The sequence below is a fragment of the Callithrix jacchus genome, chromosome 12, assembly GCF_049354715.1.
Source record: "Callithrix jacchus isolate 240 chromosome 12, calJac240_pri, whole genome shotgun sequence".
In the NCBI taxonomy this organism is placed as follows: Eukaryota; Metazoa; Chordata; class Mammalia; order Primates; family Cebidae; genus Callithrix; species Callithrix jacchus.
Window position 1 is genome coordinate 55,587,707 of NC_133513.1, and position 18,954 is coordinate 55,606,660.

The 18,954-nt window shown below is 35.9% G+C and overlaps 1 protein-coding gene across 7 annotated transcripts in view; it reads right to left on the reverse strand.

The window, feature by feature from the left end:
* ADK (adenosine kinase) overlaps positions 1-18,954 on the reverse strand; it is a 593,446-nt gene that overhangs the window by 121,627 nt on the left and 452,865 nt on the right. For all 7 annotated transcript variants that reach the window (XM_009009683.4, XM_009009682.4, XM_009009681.4 and 4 more), the window contains one exon: positions 8,833-8,868. In XM_009009683.4, the coding sequence (XP_009007931.1) occupies positions 8,833-8,868 (36 nt within the window). The remainder of the gene's footprint in view (positions 1-8,832; positions 8,869-18,954) is intronic.

Consider the following 18,954-nt stretch of genomic DNA (forward strand, 5'->3'; position numbering starts at 1 on the left):
TATTTTAGAACTGAACTAAGCCTGAACTCTGATGAGAAGAAATTCCCTCAGTTTTAGAAGACAGACTTTTAGAAATGACTGGTAACAGTTGAAAGGACCAAAAAATGCCATGTAATATCTTCGCTCGCCTAAATAAGTGTATGCATTTAATTAAAATGACTCATGTATATTTTGCCAATGTCCTTAACACAAATATATTTACTACTATAGGACTTTTGCCATGATTAAGTACAGCTCATATTTAATAAAGATAAAGAGACAAACACATTCACTTTATCATCTTGAAAGCAGAATCTTATGAATGTCCTAGATGTTCTTTAAAAGAAAGTCTTTCTTCAAGGTGGTATAAGGAATAAATTAAGAATAAAATTCTGGCTGGGCACAGTGGCTCACGCTTGTAATCAAAGCACTTCGGGAGGTCCAGGCGGGCAGATCAATAGATCGAGGTCAATAGATCAAGACTATCCTGGCCAACATGGTGAAACCTTATCTCTACCAAAAATACAAAAATTAGCTGGGTGTGGTGGCACACGTCTGTAGTCCCGGCTACTTGGGAGGCTGAGGCAGGAGAATCGCTTGAACCTGAGAGGGAGAGGTTGCAGTAAGCCGGAGATTGTGCCACTGCACTCCAGCCTGGCAACAGAACGAGACTTCATCTTAAAAAAAAAAAAAAAAGAATACGATTCCATGGTTGCTTTCTACCAACCCTGTGAGAAGATATATTTTGTTGAGAGCTTTGGTAATTTAATCAAAGAACTGTTTCTTATGTCTCAAATTAAACCTCATAAAAATAGCAATTAAAGGACAAAATAAATTTTCCAAGTACAAAATGTAATTCTTCAAGATTTATGTAAAACTTTATTTCTCCTTCCACAGTATTTCCCCTCCTCTGTCCCCGATAGGTTTTCTTCCCCTTACACTTAAGCTCATACATCTTAACAAATAATGAAATTACAAGGACTTTTAGACTATGACACGTTTGGGCTTACTATTTGTATGATTTGGGACAGGTTAATAAACCTCTCTAAGCTCTATTTCCTCATCTACAAAACTAAGAAAATATTCATATTAAAAGATGTTGGGGGATAAGTTTGCTAAGACTAGTGGGCAACAGGTTGAAGGAAACCGGGTATTTACAGTCTCGAAGTTATGTCCCCCTAAGATATTCATTACAAAAGGAAAAATCATGTTATGTATAGTAGAGATGTATAAGTAGAGTGTATCACCTTAACCCAGATAGATCAGTTTAGTGATGCTAAAATTAGTGGAAAAAATAGAATATATCCATAGTCCCAAAGTAGTATCTCCTCCAAGATATTTATTAAATACCATGGGAAAGTAGTAACTTTACCTCTGTAAAGTTAAACTGGCAAACACCACCTTAACCTAGTGATCAAGGGTTAGCATCACCAACAATAAGAAACTGAGACACTGTGTAACTTCCTGATATGATGCACCATGAAAGAAACATCATTCCTGTGCTTTTCCTGCCAAAAATGCATAATTTCAATGTAATCATGAGAAAACATCAGACAAACTCAAATGGAAGGACATTGTATAAAATGATTGACCAGTACTTTTCAAAAGTATAAAGGTCATGAACAAAAAGAGTGAAGAACTATCACAGATTAGGAGAGACTAAGGAGACATGACAAATGCAATGTGGGATTAGATTCTGAAACAGAAAAAGGAAATTAGAGAAACAATGGCTGAAACCAGAATAAAGCCTGTATACAGGTCAGTTATTGTAGTTCAATGTTAATTTTCTGCTATTCATTATACTTTGGTTATGTAAGATGTTAATATTAGGGGAAACTGGGTGAAAAGTATGTGGAAATTCTGTACTATTTTTTGTAACTTTCTAAGACTAAAGTTATTTTAAAATAAAAAGTTAAAAATAGTTGTTGTGACGATGAAAGATGAGGTAAGTGAAATAGCTTAATGTAACATTCAGCACATGCTGAGAACTTAAATACTAATTTCTTTCATCTAATTACTCTCATTTTAATACTCCCTAAAACAGTCACATCCTTAGAGTTCCCCAAAATCTTTAGAAAGGGCTTCAGGAGTTTTGAATATTGAACATTCAATAATAATAGTATCTATAAGGGAGAAAATGAGGGGGAGGGGTAAGAAGTATGAAAGCTCATAAAATTGAGCTATGTATGAGCCATATATATAGTTCTAAAGTGCTCATCAAATCTTAAGTTTTCTAGACAGTAGGTACTATTATTATCCCTATTTTATAGATGAAGAAACTAAGAGCCATGTATAAAGCTCTAAAGTATTCACTAAGGTAGGGCATGGTGGCTCATGCCTGTAATGGTGAATCACTTGAGCCTAGGAGTTTGAGACTACCCTGGGCAACATAGTAAAACCTCATCTCTACAAAAAAATACAAAAATTAGCTGGGTGTGGTGGCATGTGCCTATAGTCCCAGCTGAGGTGGAAGGATGGGTTAAGCCTGGGAGACAGAGGTTGCAGTGAGCTGAAATGACACCACTGCACTCCAGCCTAAGTGAAAGAGCCAGACCCTGTCTCAAAAAAAAAAAAAAAGGGAAAAGAAGAGAATGACATTGGAATTTCGATAGGAATTACATTTAATCTATAGATTGCTTGAACTCAGGAGGCAGAAGTTGCAGTGAGCTGAGATCATACCACTGGATTCTAGCTGGGGCAACAGAGTGAGGCTGTCTCAAAACAATCAATCAACTAATCAATAAAATAAAGTACTCATTAAGTCTGAACTACTCTAGGTACTAGGTACTAATACAATATCCCATTTTATAGATGAAGAAAATGAGTCAGAGAGGTTAAGTAATTTGCCTAAGGTCATAAATTTAAGTAGTGGAGAATAGACTAGAACCCACAAAGTCTGACTCCAAGGATAATACTCATAATAATTATTACAGTGCTTCTAGAAATGCCAGCAATGTGCTTTTTGTTGTTTTTATCACAAAACTATAGTGTGTTCATCCTAAATCATTTTTCTACCACATTCACAAGTAACTGTTGATCTTGTGTTTAATTTGGTATTTTTTCTTAAGTTGGCTGATACCTTTACTCCAGTGAATTTCAGTTTTATTTTGTTTGTTTATTTGTTTTGGAGACAGATTTTCACTCTTATTGCCCAGGCTGGAGTGCAATGGTGAGATCTTGGCTCACTGCAACCTCTGCCTCCCGGGTTCAAGCGATTCTCCTGCCTCAGCCTCCCGAGTAGCTGGGATTACAGGTGCTCACCACCACATACAGCTAATTTTTGTATTTTCAGTTGAGACAGGGTCTTACCATGTTGGCCAGACTGGTCTCAAACTCTTGACCTCAGGTGATTCCCCTGCTTTGGCCTCCCAAAGTGCTGGGATTACAGGTGTGAGCCATTGTGCCTGGCCAAATTTCAGTTTTTGAATTTCAAGATATTTTTCATTTCTCAAAGTCATTTTGAAATCTAATCACCCCTTCCCATATGTGAGAATGTGTGAGAGAAAGCTGTGTGGTTTATAGTAAAGAGCACTAGATACAGAGGGCTGAGCTCTTGTTCTGGCTATATGATGTATTAGCTATATGACCTTGAATAAGTCATATGGCCTATTTTTTTTTTTTTTGAGATAGAGTCTCACTCTGTTACCCAGTCTGGAGTGCAGTGGCATGATCTTGGCTGCAACCTCTATTCTGTGTTCAAGCAATTCCCTGCCTCAGGCTCTCGAGTAGCTGGAATTACAGGCACCCACCACCATGACCAGCTAATTTTTGTATTTTTAGTGGAGATGGGGTTTCACCATCTTGGTCAGGCTGGTCTTGAACTCCTGACCTCATGATCTACCTGCCTCAGCCTCCCAAAGTGCGGAAATTACAGGCGTGAGCCACCATGCCCAGCCCATATAGCCTATATTTTATTTTATTTTCTATTTGAGACAGAGTTTCACTCTTGTTGCCCAGGCTGGTGTGCAATGGCGTTATCTTGGCTCACTGCAACCTCTACCTCCTGGGTTCAAGCAATTCTCCTGCCTCAGCCTCCTGAGTAGCTGGGATTACAGGCATCGGCCACCACACCTGGCTAATTTTTTGTATTTTTAGTAGAGATGGGGTTTCACCATGTTGGCCAGGCTGGTCTCTAACTCCTGACCTCAGGTGATCCACCCGCCTTGGCCTCCCAAAGTGCTGGGATTACAGGTGTGAGCACTGTACTGGTCCATATAGCCTTTTTTTTAAATCTGTTAAATGATAAGGCAATACATGCCCTATCTACCTTTCAAGGTTTATGCAAGTATTACTGTATTAATGATACATTGGGAAAGATTTCATAAATTATAAAGCATTTTGTAAATGTAAAATTATGTTTTTATTGTCATTGGTGATCACGTTATCTTTCAAATCAAAGAACATACTCTCTTCATCCTATTTTTAACCAGCTGGTTATACAATGGTAAAACACTCCTGTTATAGTCTACCTAGTAATCGGAGTAACTGTAGAAAACCAACTGTAGTGTTTCTACACATTGAGTCATCAAGCCATACCATTTTGTCTTGTTTTCCAAATAGAAACTCCTTTAATAGTTATGTTGTTTATATGATGTGTCAGTGCCAGCTTGATCTCATATTCCCTCCCCACTCACTCCATTCCAGTCACAATGGCCTTCTGTCAGTTCCTGGAGTATACAGTACATCAGTTCTCTCTCATTCAGAGCCCTTTATAGTCCTGTTCTCTCTGTTTGAAATTTGGTTTGCTGTTTGTCTTGCTTTTTTTGATCATTGCTAGATATTCATATTTTTAGGGTCATTAAATAGCCATCCTACCTAAAATAGGAACCCTTCCCACATTCTCTTTCACTGTATATTCTCTGGTCACTTCCACCTTGTCTTCAGGGTCTATTGGAGTGGTATGTACATAGTAAGAACTCAGTAAATATTTGTTGAATAAATAACTGATTAAATGAAGAGAATTAGAAGACTAGCTTATCGCTTTCCCTTAACTGAACTGTTCTAAAATTGTCTTCTTTTGGGGTTCCAGCACCTATAAAACAACACTGCACTCTCTTAGCCAGCAGGACCTGATTTAGGGTCTTATTTTCAGAAACTCTGAAACTCTGGGTGATCATCTATTGCATTATTTATATTTGTGAAGAAGACAGGAACTTAAGAATCACCTAAGGTAATTCTTTGGTAATCAATACAGCCTGAATACATTCTCTGTACACTTTCTATCCATGCTGATCAATGAAACTTTCTGTGATGATGTATATGTTCTATCCTGCATCATCCAATAAAGTAGTCATTACCTAGTCTATAGAATACTCAATATGTGTCTAGTATGATTGAAGGATTGAATTTTAAATTTTATTTAATTTTAATTAATCCTAATTTTAATAGCTACATGTGGCTAGTAGATGCTGTGTTGGATAGCACAATTTCATACTTTTCTCTTTCTGTGGTATAAGATGAAAGAATCCTCATTGGTCAGAGAACGACTACAAGTCTGGGATCTTCTGGGTAGTCAGGGGCTATGGAGGAAGTGAAAAAAGGGAAAAGGATTGCTTTGTTTCCCCTATGAATAGAAATATTATTCTTAGATATCTAAAATAAAAAAAATTAAAATTTGTTACTTGGAGTAAAACAAAATAAATGATCCAATAGAGAAGGTATGAAATCTCTTCATCATTTGGAATTTACTCAGTTGCAGAGACAATGAAAATATAGAGAATACATATATATATATTTAGGTTTTTGAGATATTTTCTTCACTGTATTTAATTTAAATCAATTTTCAATAGTTTAAGAAAGGCTTTATAATGAAACATGCTCTTGAACCCTTATTTTTATGTTCTAAAAATACAAACATTTAATCAGTTCAGCTCAAGAAAAGGTAGATTTAAAAAGATACTGCAGTCTGAACTGATTTTCTACGATAATAAAAGGCTTATAAAACTTTTTACCCCAAGAATTGTCATTTTAAATTCTTAGCAGGTCTGTCATTTAAATCAGGCACTATGTAATTTTCCATCACCTATGTAAAAAAATCCTCTCTCTTCTGCTTTGTGTTCTGCCCAGCTCCAGTTTTTATCTCATTCTCCAGTGCCCTCCTAAGCTGCTGCTTCTCACTGAAAATTGCCCAATTCAGTTTAAAAATTAAAAAAAAAAGATTATTTAAAATTTGCAGAGAAGCTAACCAGAATAATAATTAAAAAAAAAAACAATACCATTGAGAATATTTCCTGATGAATAAAAGCTGGTTATTTTTAGAGGTGCTTGGATTGGTCTGTCAGCAGCCAGATCACTAGTGGCAATACTCAGTGGCTTTTGGAACTGATTGGGATTTATAGTAGAAAATGAGGGTAGGACAGCAGCACTGATGGAAGGAAAAAATACTCACCTTTCTTTTAAATTCACTTTTTTATTCTGATTAATGCTCCAAATTTAGAGTTAAAATTAAAGTTAGGAGGGGTAAAATGCAGATTTTTGTCTGGTTTGTCACACTAGCCAAGAGCATTAACGCATTTTCATACAGAAAACTACTAAGATAAAGTGATTTATTTTTGTTTTATTCCTTAATAATACCAAGTTTCAAACCTATGCTTTCCTATTTCTGTCTAACGAACTAGGAAACTTTAATGACATTATAAAATTATTGAATTTCTCTAGATAGTGTTCCATACATGGATTATGTTTGATTAACAGTATCTATCCTCCTCATGTTTCAAATATATTCTGCAATGCTTGTGATGGTTTTGGGAATCTACAAAGGGACACATCAAGACACTAGATACTTTATCTAATCTAACATATCACTGTCAATATCACTGACAGAGCAGTTTTGCTATGTCAGGAGGTAATAAGGTATGTGATTATAATCATTATCATTTTGCTTATATGCTGTAATCAAGTATAGCAGATTTATGGGAAAAACAATTCTAGAATCAGTAAGAATTAATGGAAAGGTTAATATAGTGCTAGTTAGTAGAAAACATAAAAAGTAGTTTGTTGCTATGAATGAATGTAAACAAGGCATATGCAAAGCATATAGCTCAAGAAAGAAATAAAAGTATTAATCAGGCTTAATAAACTATTTTTTAAAAACTGCTATGTAGGTACTACAGAATCATGATCATTTGTTATACAAGTTATATTTCTAAGTATCTGCAAAACTGGTTATTGTATGGAACCAACAATACATTGTTTATGGTAACACAGTAAACTGACAGGATACAAATGTATGTTCTGCAAGTTTTTATTTATGGAGAATTTTGATGTATCAAGAGAATATAATTTTTTAACACTAAAACTTAAAATAAGTAAAACTTTAAAAAACTCTGAAAACTTTTATTTATATTCTTGTAAGCAAAACATCTGACTTTTTAATTGAATATTCACCTGATTACATTTTGTTCTATATATAATTGCCAATTTGGGAAATTACAATGTGAAACTTAAAGTAGAAAAAAAAAACCAACACTTGGAAATCCTTTTTCTATATGTGACTTAACCCTAGATTTGCTATAATATGGTAAAACACAAAAAAGCAAATGTAAGAAACTATCACAGTTCCTAATAATTAAGAAGCAACGTTCCTACTCTGGAATAGTTTTTTTATAGAATCTTCAGAACAGAATACCTGTATTACATGTTCATTGTCTTCCTCTATGAAGAAGCAGCTCTATGTTTGGTTTGTCAAGTCTGATGACATGAGTAGCATGCACGTGTATTACTTTGTTGCTTGGAAATCTGTCTTTACTGCATTTAAATAAGAGTTTCACAGACTCATGTAATCTCTTTCTCTAGAGTTCAAAGTGAGCTTCCTAATCCTTACCGATAACTATACAATCACCACTCACCTCTTCCCTAGACAGACAATACTAAATATGCAAATAAAAAAGAAGTTCCTACATTTTGGCTGTGGTTAAATTCAAAAATTTAATTTAATCTTAAAATTACTACCCTGTAACATTTTAAGTTGCTGTACAGAACACAGCATTCTACATAGTTCTGCTCAATAAGTATCATAGTCATAAAACACTCCAACCTAGTTAATTCTTTGTCAGCTAACCTGGGTTCATATTAGTCAGTGTTTTCTAACAATCAGTTGGAAGAGGGGTATTACAGAGATAAAAAACATGGTTATCTCAATTTTGCCAAAAACAACCACATGGAGTTTTGAATCTTGACAGGATAATACTTGTATGAGGAAAAAAAGAATTAGGACCTAGAAATTAAATCCAATTATTGATGCTTTATTTTAGAAAATGTATGTATATTTTATGCTACCTCCCTTTCCCCAGGAAAAAAGAGGAAGAGAGAAGAAAAGATAGGTTCAAACAGCAACTTTATAAGAGCAGGATTTAAATTAATCAGTTCCTAATGTTACTGTTAAGTACAACCTTTTAGAAATTAATTTGCATAATGATAATCTACATGTGATAGGGCTGAAATTATTTAAATGACATTATATTTCATTATTTAGTCTTGTTCCACCACTGTTTTAGCAGTGAATCCTTATGAAATGTAATGCAGCTAATGAGATAGCTTTTTAACTGAACAAACTGACAGGCCCCATATCTGCAGAGGCAGCTTGAAACCGTGCCCAACCTCTTGGCTTCCCAAGAGGCTTTTCAAAATTCAATAAATAACATCTGTAGGCGATGTTGGGTGCAGACCTAGCGGAGTGCGTCATAACACTGTGCTGGCAGAACAAAGAAACCATGACGACTGCCAAGTTTCCATGGCAACTGCTGCGAGGCTCTGAGAGTATAATAGCACATCAATCACTGTCCAAAAGAACTTCATTATCAGCTAGAAAAAACCTTTAGGATCTGTTTAGTGTGCAATTGCGGGTTAACTCACCTCAAAGCCTTGCTCTCTAGCAAAAGTGGCAGCTTCCTGAAATAAAAAAAAAAGAACAGTTAATTATAAAGTGCTCGGTAATGAAGAAATAATCCATTTTTTTTGAAACTCGTTCAGTCTTGTTTTTTACACAATTATCTCAATATATCCACATAGTTCAGTTTTTATTCTTACAGCAATAAAGATTTCTTTTTTCCCTTGGAATAATAATTTTAAAAAGGCAGCCTAATGTCAACACACTTCACAAGTTGGAATAAAGAAGATAAAGTACGTGATTTTACTGTAGCTGCCACAGTGAGTTCAGGTGTTCTGACCTCAGCAAAGAAAGACAATCCAAGGAATATGGTAGTGGTTGTGTTTTTAATTAAAACAATACCTCTCAAAAAGCTCTTCTGTAGACAAGAATGCCTGCTAATAAATGTACAGATTCAGAAATATCACCCTTTTGCAATCCTTATAATGAAATGTATTGCAGACAAGGATCGTCTTTAGATGTTAAATTCATTGGGTAAAAGGATGATAGGGAACTGAGTATTTCCATGGAATCAAAGTATCTCAGGTTATATGCTGGTCATGGGGAGCAAAGCATAACTTTATAATGGAAGGATCAAGCTGTCATCACTTTAACCCAGTGATCGATGCTATCATTTATCATCACTAATAGTGGGATCACCAAATATTCTTTGTCTGCCTTTATGATGCAGTGTGAAAAGTTCACAGCATCATCTATAAAGTATTCTGACCTAAAGAGTTTAACATGAATTAATCAAAACCTTAGTCCGGTAATTTGCAGTCTACAAGAAATACAGAGGATAGGGGAACAAGTTAAAGGATACATAGAGAAAGCAACTGAAAAAATTCATGAGGCAGGACATTCTATAGGACAACCAGCTTAATGTCTTTAACAAGTCAATGTCATGATAAAGTAGGAAAGTGAAAGTGACAAAGAACAATGTATAAACCTTAATTGGTTTATACAAACCAGCTATAAAAGACATTTTTGGGACAAGGGGAGAAATCTGAATCTGAAATGAAAATTAGATAATAGTAGGAATTATCAGTTTGATTTTAAAATTCCTTAATTCTTAAGATGAATCCTGAGGTATTTACAGATTAAATGTCATGATATACGTAATTTATTTTGGAATACTTCAGAAAAAAATCAAAGTGAAGCAAAAGTGGCAAGATGTTAACAAGTGTTAAATCTAGATGTATGTGCTATGTAGGGGTTCAATGTCTCCTTTTTTGTTTGATAAATAGTCCAAAAATCCTCTTTAATATAAGACGACATGGTAACAACAGTTGAGCATTAAAAATATACGTATTGTTAAAAAATTTTAATACACAAAGTTCTTCCAGATTTTAAATATCTTAAGGACACAATCTGATGATTATATACCCTAAGTCTCTTATAACAGGTTACCAAACGACAAAAATAAATATCTGTAATGAAATCCTTTCCCTTTCTTTACTCTTTGTGCATATACTTCAATTTTGGGACTGATAGAAAAGGGAGGCAATATTACTTTTCAGCTCTACTTCCCTCTTGAAAATGAAAAAAAAAAAAAAAACCCGCAGACAACTGTCAAGAGCCTCTACATCTTAACTTACATTCTTCCAAAATTATCTTTGCCAAGAGATATTAATAGAAGGATGGGATTTGAGCCTGAGTAGTGAGCATATCCAACTCAACTAAAACGACTGCAGCATCAAGCCATGTAAGGCAGAAAGTATACTCAAGTGTTTTCAGCAGAAATTTGGGGAAACACTGGGAAAATAATACATGTATGCACCTATGGTCCAATATACTGATAACATACAGGTTAGAGAACTATTTTGAGGATTTAGAAAGGTCAAAATGTATGATTACAGCTAAATGCTGAAGTCAACAGAAAGTGAATAAGTTCAAAGTACAACTCCTTATGCTATTTACTAGGGAAACATAAGCCTGATCAAGTTAGCCTTAGTTTATGTAGACAAAAATAAGCAAATAAATATGAATCTTGACAATTGGTCAATTTGTGCAAGCAAGGTTAGAACTTTGTACATCACATAGTCAGTAACATTTGCTGGCTGTGATATCAAGGAATAGGATAAGGTTCAAAAGCTTATTGGTGTGGTGCTTCCCAAGCTGTCATTAGGAACCAAGCAAATTCTTCTATGAAAAAGACAACAAAAGGTTGTATTAGAACCACTTATCTATTATGGAACTTCATCAGAGACATGAGAGAAACCCAGGGGACTATAAGACAAAGTTCAAATGAAGAATCTGTAGGACTAAAATTGCACTAAGCCACAAACACTCAAAATTCACATACAGTAAAATTGTTTAATGTCCAGTTTTGCTCATACATATATAAGAAATTAACTGTAAAAATGTACACACACATATATATATATACGTACACACACACACACACACATATATATATATATATATATATATATATGCATTTTTTTTGAGACAGAGTTTCGCTCTTGTTGTCCTGACTGGAGTGTAGTAATGTGATCTTGGCTCACTGCAACCTCTGCCTCCTGGGTTCAAATGATTCTCCTGTCTCAGCTTCCCGAGTAGCTGGGACTACAGGCATGTGCCACCACGCCCAGATAATTTTGTATTTTTAGTAAAGATGGGGTTTCACCATGTTGGTCAGGCTGGTCTCAAACTCCTGACCTCAACTGATCCACCTGCCTCAGCCTGGGATTACAGATGTGAGTCTGCGCCTGGCCCAAAATATTATTTTATATATACTATTTTAAAAATATATTTTATATATTTAAAAATAAACTGTGTTCTGTTAGGGTATAAAGCTGACTAACTGCAAGAAGACATATGTAAATGTCAAATCATTATCTTTTAAGAAAACCAGGCCCTAGGACACTTCCATGTCTGTAAACTATTTCAAGCATCAGCATATTTCTGACTGAGGAAAGATGTACTTAAGAAAAGTCAACTCAATTTTCCGTCTTAGTGCCCCTGCACACAGGTTTGCTGAGCTGTGCCCTATCACTAGAAAAGCTAAGCTTGTTGTTCTGTGGCTTAAAATGATCTTATCTTCTGACTTCCTCCCACCTTCCTTTGATCTTGGACTGGTGCCCCAAGTCACTCCATTAGAGAAGGCAGCTGGCTCATATCACTGCAGACTTTCCCACAGCTAACCTCTGATCTGAAGGTGTTTGTAGATACAATGATGGAACAACATTTATTTTTCCCTGTCAGCAAAACAAACAAAACAACACAGGGGAAGAGTTTGACCCAGTAAGAATTTTAAGCAGAATTTTAGTTGTCAGATTCATGCCATGCAGAGGCAGAAAGAAAAGGCATTAGGTCAGAAAGTAAGGAAGAAAATGGTCATAGATGGTGGGCAGAAGAGTAAGACAGGTTCCAAATATCAGAGGTAATTCCAAGTGAACTGATCGCACAAAATTGAAAAGGACTTTTTAGTGTGCCTTTGCAGTAAAAGTGAGAAAAGAAAACAAGCAAGTCCCCATCTGTGCTGCCCCAGGGCGCCTCGTACTGAGTTTCACAAATCTAATGAAGCAGTCAGGTTAAAATCCAACCACAGAGTGGATGTGACATGTGGAGAACAGCTCGGGTTAGAATAGAAAAGCAGGGCGGTTCCTAATACAGGTGATTATCCATGTGATAATCATTATATTTACAGGCTTTCCATTTTAGATCTGACATCAAAAATCACAAAGGAGGAGGGATTAAGGAAATAAACAACCGACACAGAGGCTTTCCTGCTCCCCTGAGAGTATAGCACTTTCATTCATGCATGACAAGCAACAAAAGCAAAACTAAACAGGCCAGGAAAGAGTATTTCTGAGAAGGCTGGATTTCACATTAACACTTTTTTTCCATTTTGATAACTTTCACTATTATTCAGTTTCTCAGTCAGGTCACATTTTCAGAATCTGTTCTCATTGTTGTCTATGCTATATAATACAGTATAATTTTTGGTTTACAATGAATGATACTCACATAATATGTCTTTTACAACAACAGAGCCATTTTTTCCTTCCTGGAATTGAGTGTTGTGAATAAAATGACATATAATTAAAGTCTTAGGCTCTCATCTATACCACAAAACTTAGGTTTTGCAGTAGGCTTGCTGCTTTAGCAACCAGGCTAAAAGGGTGCTGATAAAACAACAATCAAATATAGTTTCGGAATGTAAGTTAGGGAAAAACTGTGCTAATCAGGTTAATGAAAACTATGGAATATTTACATTAAGAGCTGTTTACAGGGGTTAGCAAGCCACTATTAAAAAGTACAATCCTCAGATTATACAGGAAAGGAAAAAAACTCAAGTGCATGTCTGTCTGTATGAAAGACAACTATGGAGGAGAAAACTTTCTCTGTATTTTGTCTGATAACACAAGTTTTATTTATAAAGTAGAATTATCTATAATCAATATTAAACTAAAATCATAACTTGCCCATACTCACTGCAATTCCAATTATTTGTTACTAGTTATATCGAAACACAATAATTTCTGTATACTGACAAGCCAAGGTGGAATGGAGCCACCAGACCAGGTCTGTTTCTTTACTTTGCTTGTTCATTTCTCCATGCAACAAACATTTACCTCCCAAGTGTAGTTTTAGGCTGCCAGCATCTGTCTACAGGTGTATCATTGCTACAGCTGTTGCAGGCCTTATAATGGTATTAGACTTTGCCTCAATAACACTATAATTCCTAAATGGAATGGTATAGGTGAGAGTTTAAGACTGGGGGGGTTGTCTGCCTCTCTTTCTCTATATATATGTATAAAAATTTTTTGTAATAAAAATTCATATAGAGGTATAATATTCTCTTTGAATGACTTTAAGCGCAACATACTACTGGTCACGAGGCAGTTATAGTCAATGGAAAGAGTACAGGGTCTAGAATCAAAAGGTGTACACTAAGGTCCCAGTTTTACAGATTATTTGCTATGTAATCTTGAATCAGTCACTCAGTATATCAATTTCTTCATCAATAAAATTGAGGTTAACAATACCTATTTCATTGCATTGTTGCTAGGAATAAATGAAATACTTTAGGTGAAATGGTGAAATCATTTTAGCTATTGAATTCAAGTTCTTGTTAAGATCTCAGGATAAACAAATGAGTGTCAGTACACCTAGAGTACATTTAATAATCTGACCTATCTGTGGATTATATGTATAGGAGGCAGTTTTCAAAATGGTTTTCAATGATCCTTGAACACAGTATTCAAATCCTTGTACATTCTCTTCCCCTTGAATGTGCTGTAGACCTAGTGACTTGCTTGTAACAAATATGACAAAAGTGATGGTATGTTTTGTTCATTTTCTTGATCACATGCCTTGTTTCGTTGAGCCCTCACTCTAGGAGAAATAAGTTGCAGTGCTGTGAGGACTATGGAGAGGTGCATGACCAGACACAACTGGGCTTGGAAGATCCTCCCCTAGCTGAGCAGCAAGATGACTACAAACCAGGTTGACACCTTTGTTAAGTCTTATGAGAGTCAGAGGCACCAAGCTAAGTAAGCAGTGCCTGAATTCCCTATCCCACACTTTGTATATGAGGTTAAGAAAAAAAGCTCAGCTAATTTCACATTCAACTTACATTAATAAAAACTTCAAAGTGGCCAGGTGCAGTGGCTCATGCCTGTAATCCCAACATTTTGGGAGGCTGAGGTGGGAGGATTGCTTGTGTCCAGGAATTTGAGACATGCCTGGGTAATGCAGCAAGACCCCATCTCTTCAAAAATCAAAACCCAAAACTTCAAGTGTGTTCAGCAGATCAGAGGGTAATTCTGGAAAGAAATTTAGATATATGCTATCTAAATGGCTATGTATACCTGATTATGGTCAACCACTTCAACACAGATTAACCAGGAGATATTATCCTTTGCATGAAATTTATTTTAAGCTCCAATTCACGATGTCTTTTGTTATTCTGAAGCAATGATTGCATTTCTGACACTAAAGTAAGAGTTTTAAGTAGTGCTGGACCCTCAGGTGAGAAAAACAATATTAAGTCAAAATCTCCTACCACTAGAATGTCTGCAACAGCTGTAGCAGTGACATAACTCTAAGTCATGCTGAAATTGAACAACAAAGAACTATCCAATGTGTATTTCTTTTCATATCATATATCATAACTTAAAGACTTATATTGTTAAAGCCTCTAAATATTTTCTCATTCTGTCCTTCAAACTATGAGTTACCTTTATGTTATCTATAAAATCATTTACATACTTTCTTATGATACTATGTTAGTATTATACTAAATTATGCATAATTTTTGATCAGGAAAAGTTTTAATTTATAAATAAAGTAACTGAAGGCTGGAGAAAATTGTTGCATCCAGTGTGAGCCTGGGAACTCCTTTCAAAAGAAATTTCATTCACAAAAGTATCTGTATTAGCTTTTTCAAAGACTATATCGTATAACTTTTTGAAGATTTTCAACCTATGCTCTGATATTTATTACCATATGCTTCCTGTCTGCAGAATGCTGAATAAAAATATTATTTAACATTTTATTGAGTGCCAAAAACGCTATGCGGCAATGTATCGCTATAAAGATACTCATGCCTCTATCCAATAGGTTTATAATAAAAATTAGATAGACAGTATATAAATTATACCTCAATAAACATGATAAAATATTAAGCAGCCAAAACACAGGCAAAAAAATAAAGTTTAGTTTACAAGAAATTGACTGTTTCACAAAGTGATTTATTAACTGACTTGTCTATTCTAGCAAGGAGAGTTGCTCATTCCCACTTTTAAGCATATTTAATCCGGTAACTAAAAAACAAGTTAGGAAAAAGTGCTTCATCAAAATTACCAAATGAGCTACTCAGACTAACTTCTTTCAGAACAACACAAGTTTTTGGTATTAAAGAACAAGAAGAAAGAGGATAGCAGAAGAAAAATGTTAGGGTAGCAGCCCCATTATTGGGAATTTTATTTCCATTTTTATTTTTGACTCTGTTGCCCAGGCTGGAATACAGTGGCAGGATCATGGCTTACTCCAGCCTCAACCTCCCAGACTCAGGTGATCCTCCCACCTCAAGGTCTCAAATAGTGGGCACCAAAGGTGTGCATCACCATGCCCAGCTAATTTTTGTATTTTTTGTAGAGACAGGGTTTTGGCATGTTGCCCAGGCTGTTTTATTTTTCCATTTTTAATGATATAACATGTACTTGGCATAAAGGAAACATTCAACAAATGTGAATTCTTTTTCCTTTATATCATTTGATTCTCACAAAAACCCTAAAAACTAGCATTACTTTTATTTTACAGATAAAAATTTGTAGGTTCAGAGAGATTCAAGTACATCCAAGACCATATAGCAGGTAATTGTTATAGGTAGCACTTAGATTTGAGGTTTTCTGAATGGTCAGCTGATAATGAACTCTTTCAGGTTTTATATGCCTAAAAAGTGTTCTGCTTTTGTTTTTGAAAGGTACTTTCACTGAGTCTAGAATTCTGGGTTAATAATCTCTTTTCTTCTGTGCTCCAAGGTCTAGCTTGCATTGTTTCTGTTGAGGAGATTGCTGCTATTTTTACCTTTGTTTCTCTGTATGTAATATATTTTTGTTGTTGTTTTTTAGAAACCTAGCTACTTTAAGGTTTTTTTTTTTTAAATTATTACTGATCTTACACAATTTGATTATGTGTCTTGGTGTAGCTTTTTGGTATTTCTTCTGCTTTTGGTTTGTTGAGCCTCTTGGATCTGTGGGTTTACAGGTATTATCAAATTTGGAAAAATTTCAGCCCTTATGTCTTTAAATATTTTTCTGTCCCCCTGCCCCATCCCCAGACTCGTTATATTTGATCACCTAAAAGTTGCCCCACAGCTCACAGCTACACTGCTTGTTTTTCCAGTCTTTTTTCCCTCTAGGTGTTTCATTTTGAGTAGCTTCTGTTGCTATGACCCTTAATCTTTTCTTCTGTAGTGCCACATCTTACCCAGTGCACTTTTCACCTCAGACATGGTAATTTTTATTTCTAGAAGTTAGGTCTTTTTTACATTTCCCACATCATTCTTTAATAGGATTATGTTTTTATTTACCTTCTTGAATATATTTAGAAATGCTGTTTTAACATCTTTGTCAACAAATCCTAACATCTGTGTCATTTCTGAATCCATTTCTATTAATATTTCTCCTTATGATGGTTTGTATTTTCCTGCTTATTTGCATGAATGGTTATATATACATACATATACAAATGTGTGTGTATTTATTATTTGATTGAGACAGGGTTTTGCTATGTTGCACAGGCTGGCCTCAAACTCCTGGGCTGAAACTACCCTCCTGTTTCTGCCTCTCAAGTAACTAGGGACTACAGGCATATGTCATTGTGCTTGGCTTACTTATTTATTTTATAACAATGCCTTTGTCAGTGAATGAAAGGTAATTTTTGAATGGATGACTGACATTATAAATGTTATGTTTTGGGTGTTGAATATTGTATTGTCCATTTTGATGCTGCTGATAAAGACATACCAAGACTGGGCAGTTTACAAAAGAAAGAGGTTTATTTGGACTTAGACTTCTACATGGCTGGGGAGGTCTCACAATCATGGCAGAAGGCAAAGAGGAGCAAGTCATGTCTTACATGGATGGCAGCAGGCAAAGAGACAGCCTGTGCAGGGAAACTCTTTTTTTTTTTTTTTTGAGATGGAGTTTTGTACTTGTTGCCCACGCTGAAATGTGATGGTGTGATCTCAGCTCACTGCAACCTCTGCCTCTCAGGTTCACCTGATTCTCCTGCCTCAGCCTCCCAAGTAGCTGGGATTACAGGTGAGTACCACCATGCCAGGCTAAGGTTTTATATTCCTATAAAAACTTATAGAGATGGGGTTTCACCATGTTGGTCAGGCTGGTCTTGAACTCCTGACCTCAAGTGATCCACCTGCCTCAGACTCCTAAAGTGCTGGGATTATAGGTGTGTGCCACTGTGCCTGGCTGGAAACTCCTCTTTTTAAAACCATTAGCTCTTGTGAGACTCATTCACTATCATGAGAACAGCATGGGAAAGACCTGCCCCCCATGATTCAATTACCTCCCACTGGGTCCCTCCCACACATGTGGTAATTCAAGGTGAAATTTGGATGGGACACAGCCAAACCATATCAAATATTTTGTTTCTCATTATGTATTTTTAAGGTTTATCCTGAAATTGAGTTGGTTACTCAAAAAAATTTTGATTCTTTACAAGCTTATTTATAAGCTTTGCTAGGTGAGATGAGAGCAGCTCTTAATCTAGATCTAATCTGGTCCCCAGCTGATGTTAATATTCTTTTGAGTACTAAAAAAGATGTCCAGGCTGGACACGTTGGCTCATGCCTATAATCCAAGCACTCTGGGAGGCCAAGGTGGGTTGATCAGGAGGTCAGGAGTTCAAGACCAGCCTGGCCAAGATGGTGAAACCCTGTCTCTACTAAATATACAAAAAAAATAATAATAATTAGCAGGGTGCAGTGGCAGGAGCCTGTAATCTCAGCTACTCGGGAGGCTGAGGCAGGAGAATCGCTTGAACCCAGGGGGCAGAGGTTGCAGTGAGCTGAGGTCCTGCTACTGCACTCCAGCCTGAGCACCAGAATGAGACTTCATCTCTAAAAAAGAGAAATTTATTAGAGGCTTTCCACTCTTATTATTGGTGCTGTAAACTATTATTAGTCTTATCTGAGTTCAGAAAATGTTCTGCTTATTCCTTTCCAGTGGTTTTATCCCTGTCCCTGAGTAGTTTCCTTGCATACTTATATGGGTCAGTACTTGGCTTAAAAATCAAGGGGGAGCCCTCTGCACTTATCCAGTGTGTGTGCCCTATCTCTGTGAAGCTTTGTCTTCTCTGGCACTGTCTCTTGCAAATTCTAGCCACCTTGGCTTTGTCTCAATTCAGTTGGGCCCCAGGTTCTGTTTGGAATCTCCTTCCTCCACTGCAGATTTGAAGATGTCTAGGCAGAATGCTATGGAAATTGTAGGGATGTCTCATGTATTTTCTCTAGGGATCATTACCCAGTATTGTCTAATGTCTAAAAACTCTTGTGTTATACACCTTGTCTGGTTTTTGCATTGTCTGAGGAAGAAGGATAAATCTGGTTGCTCTTATTCCATTACATCCAGCAGTAG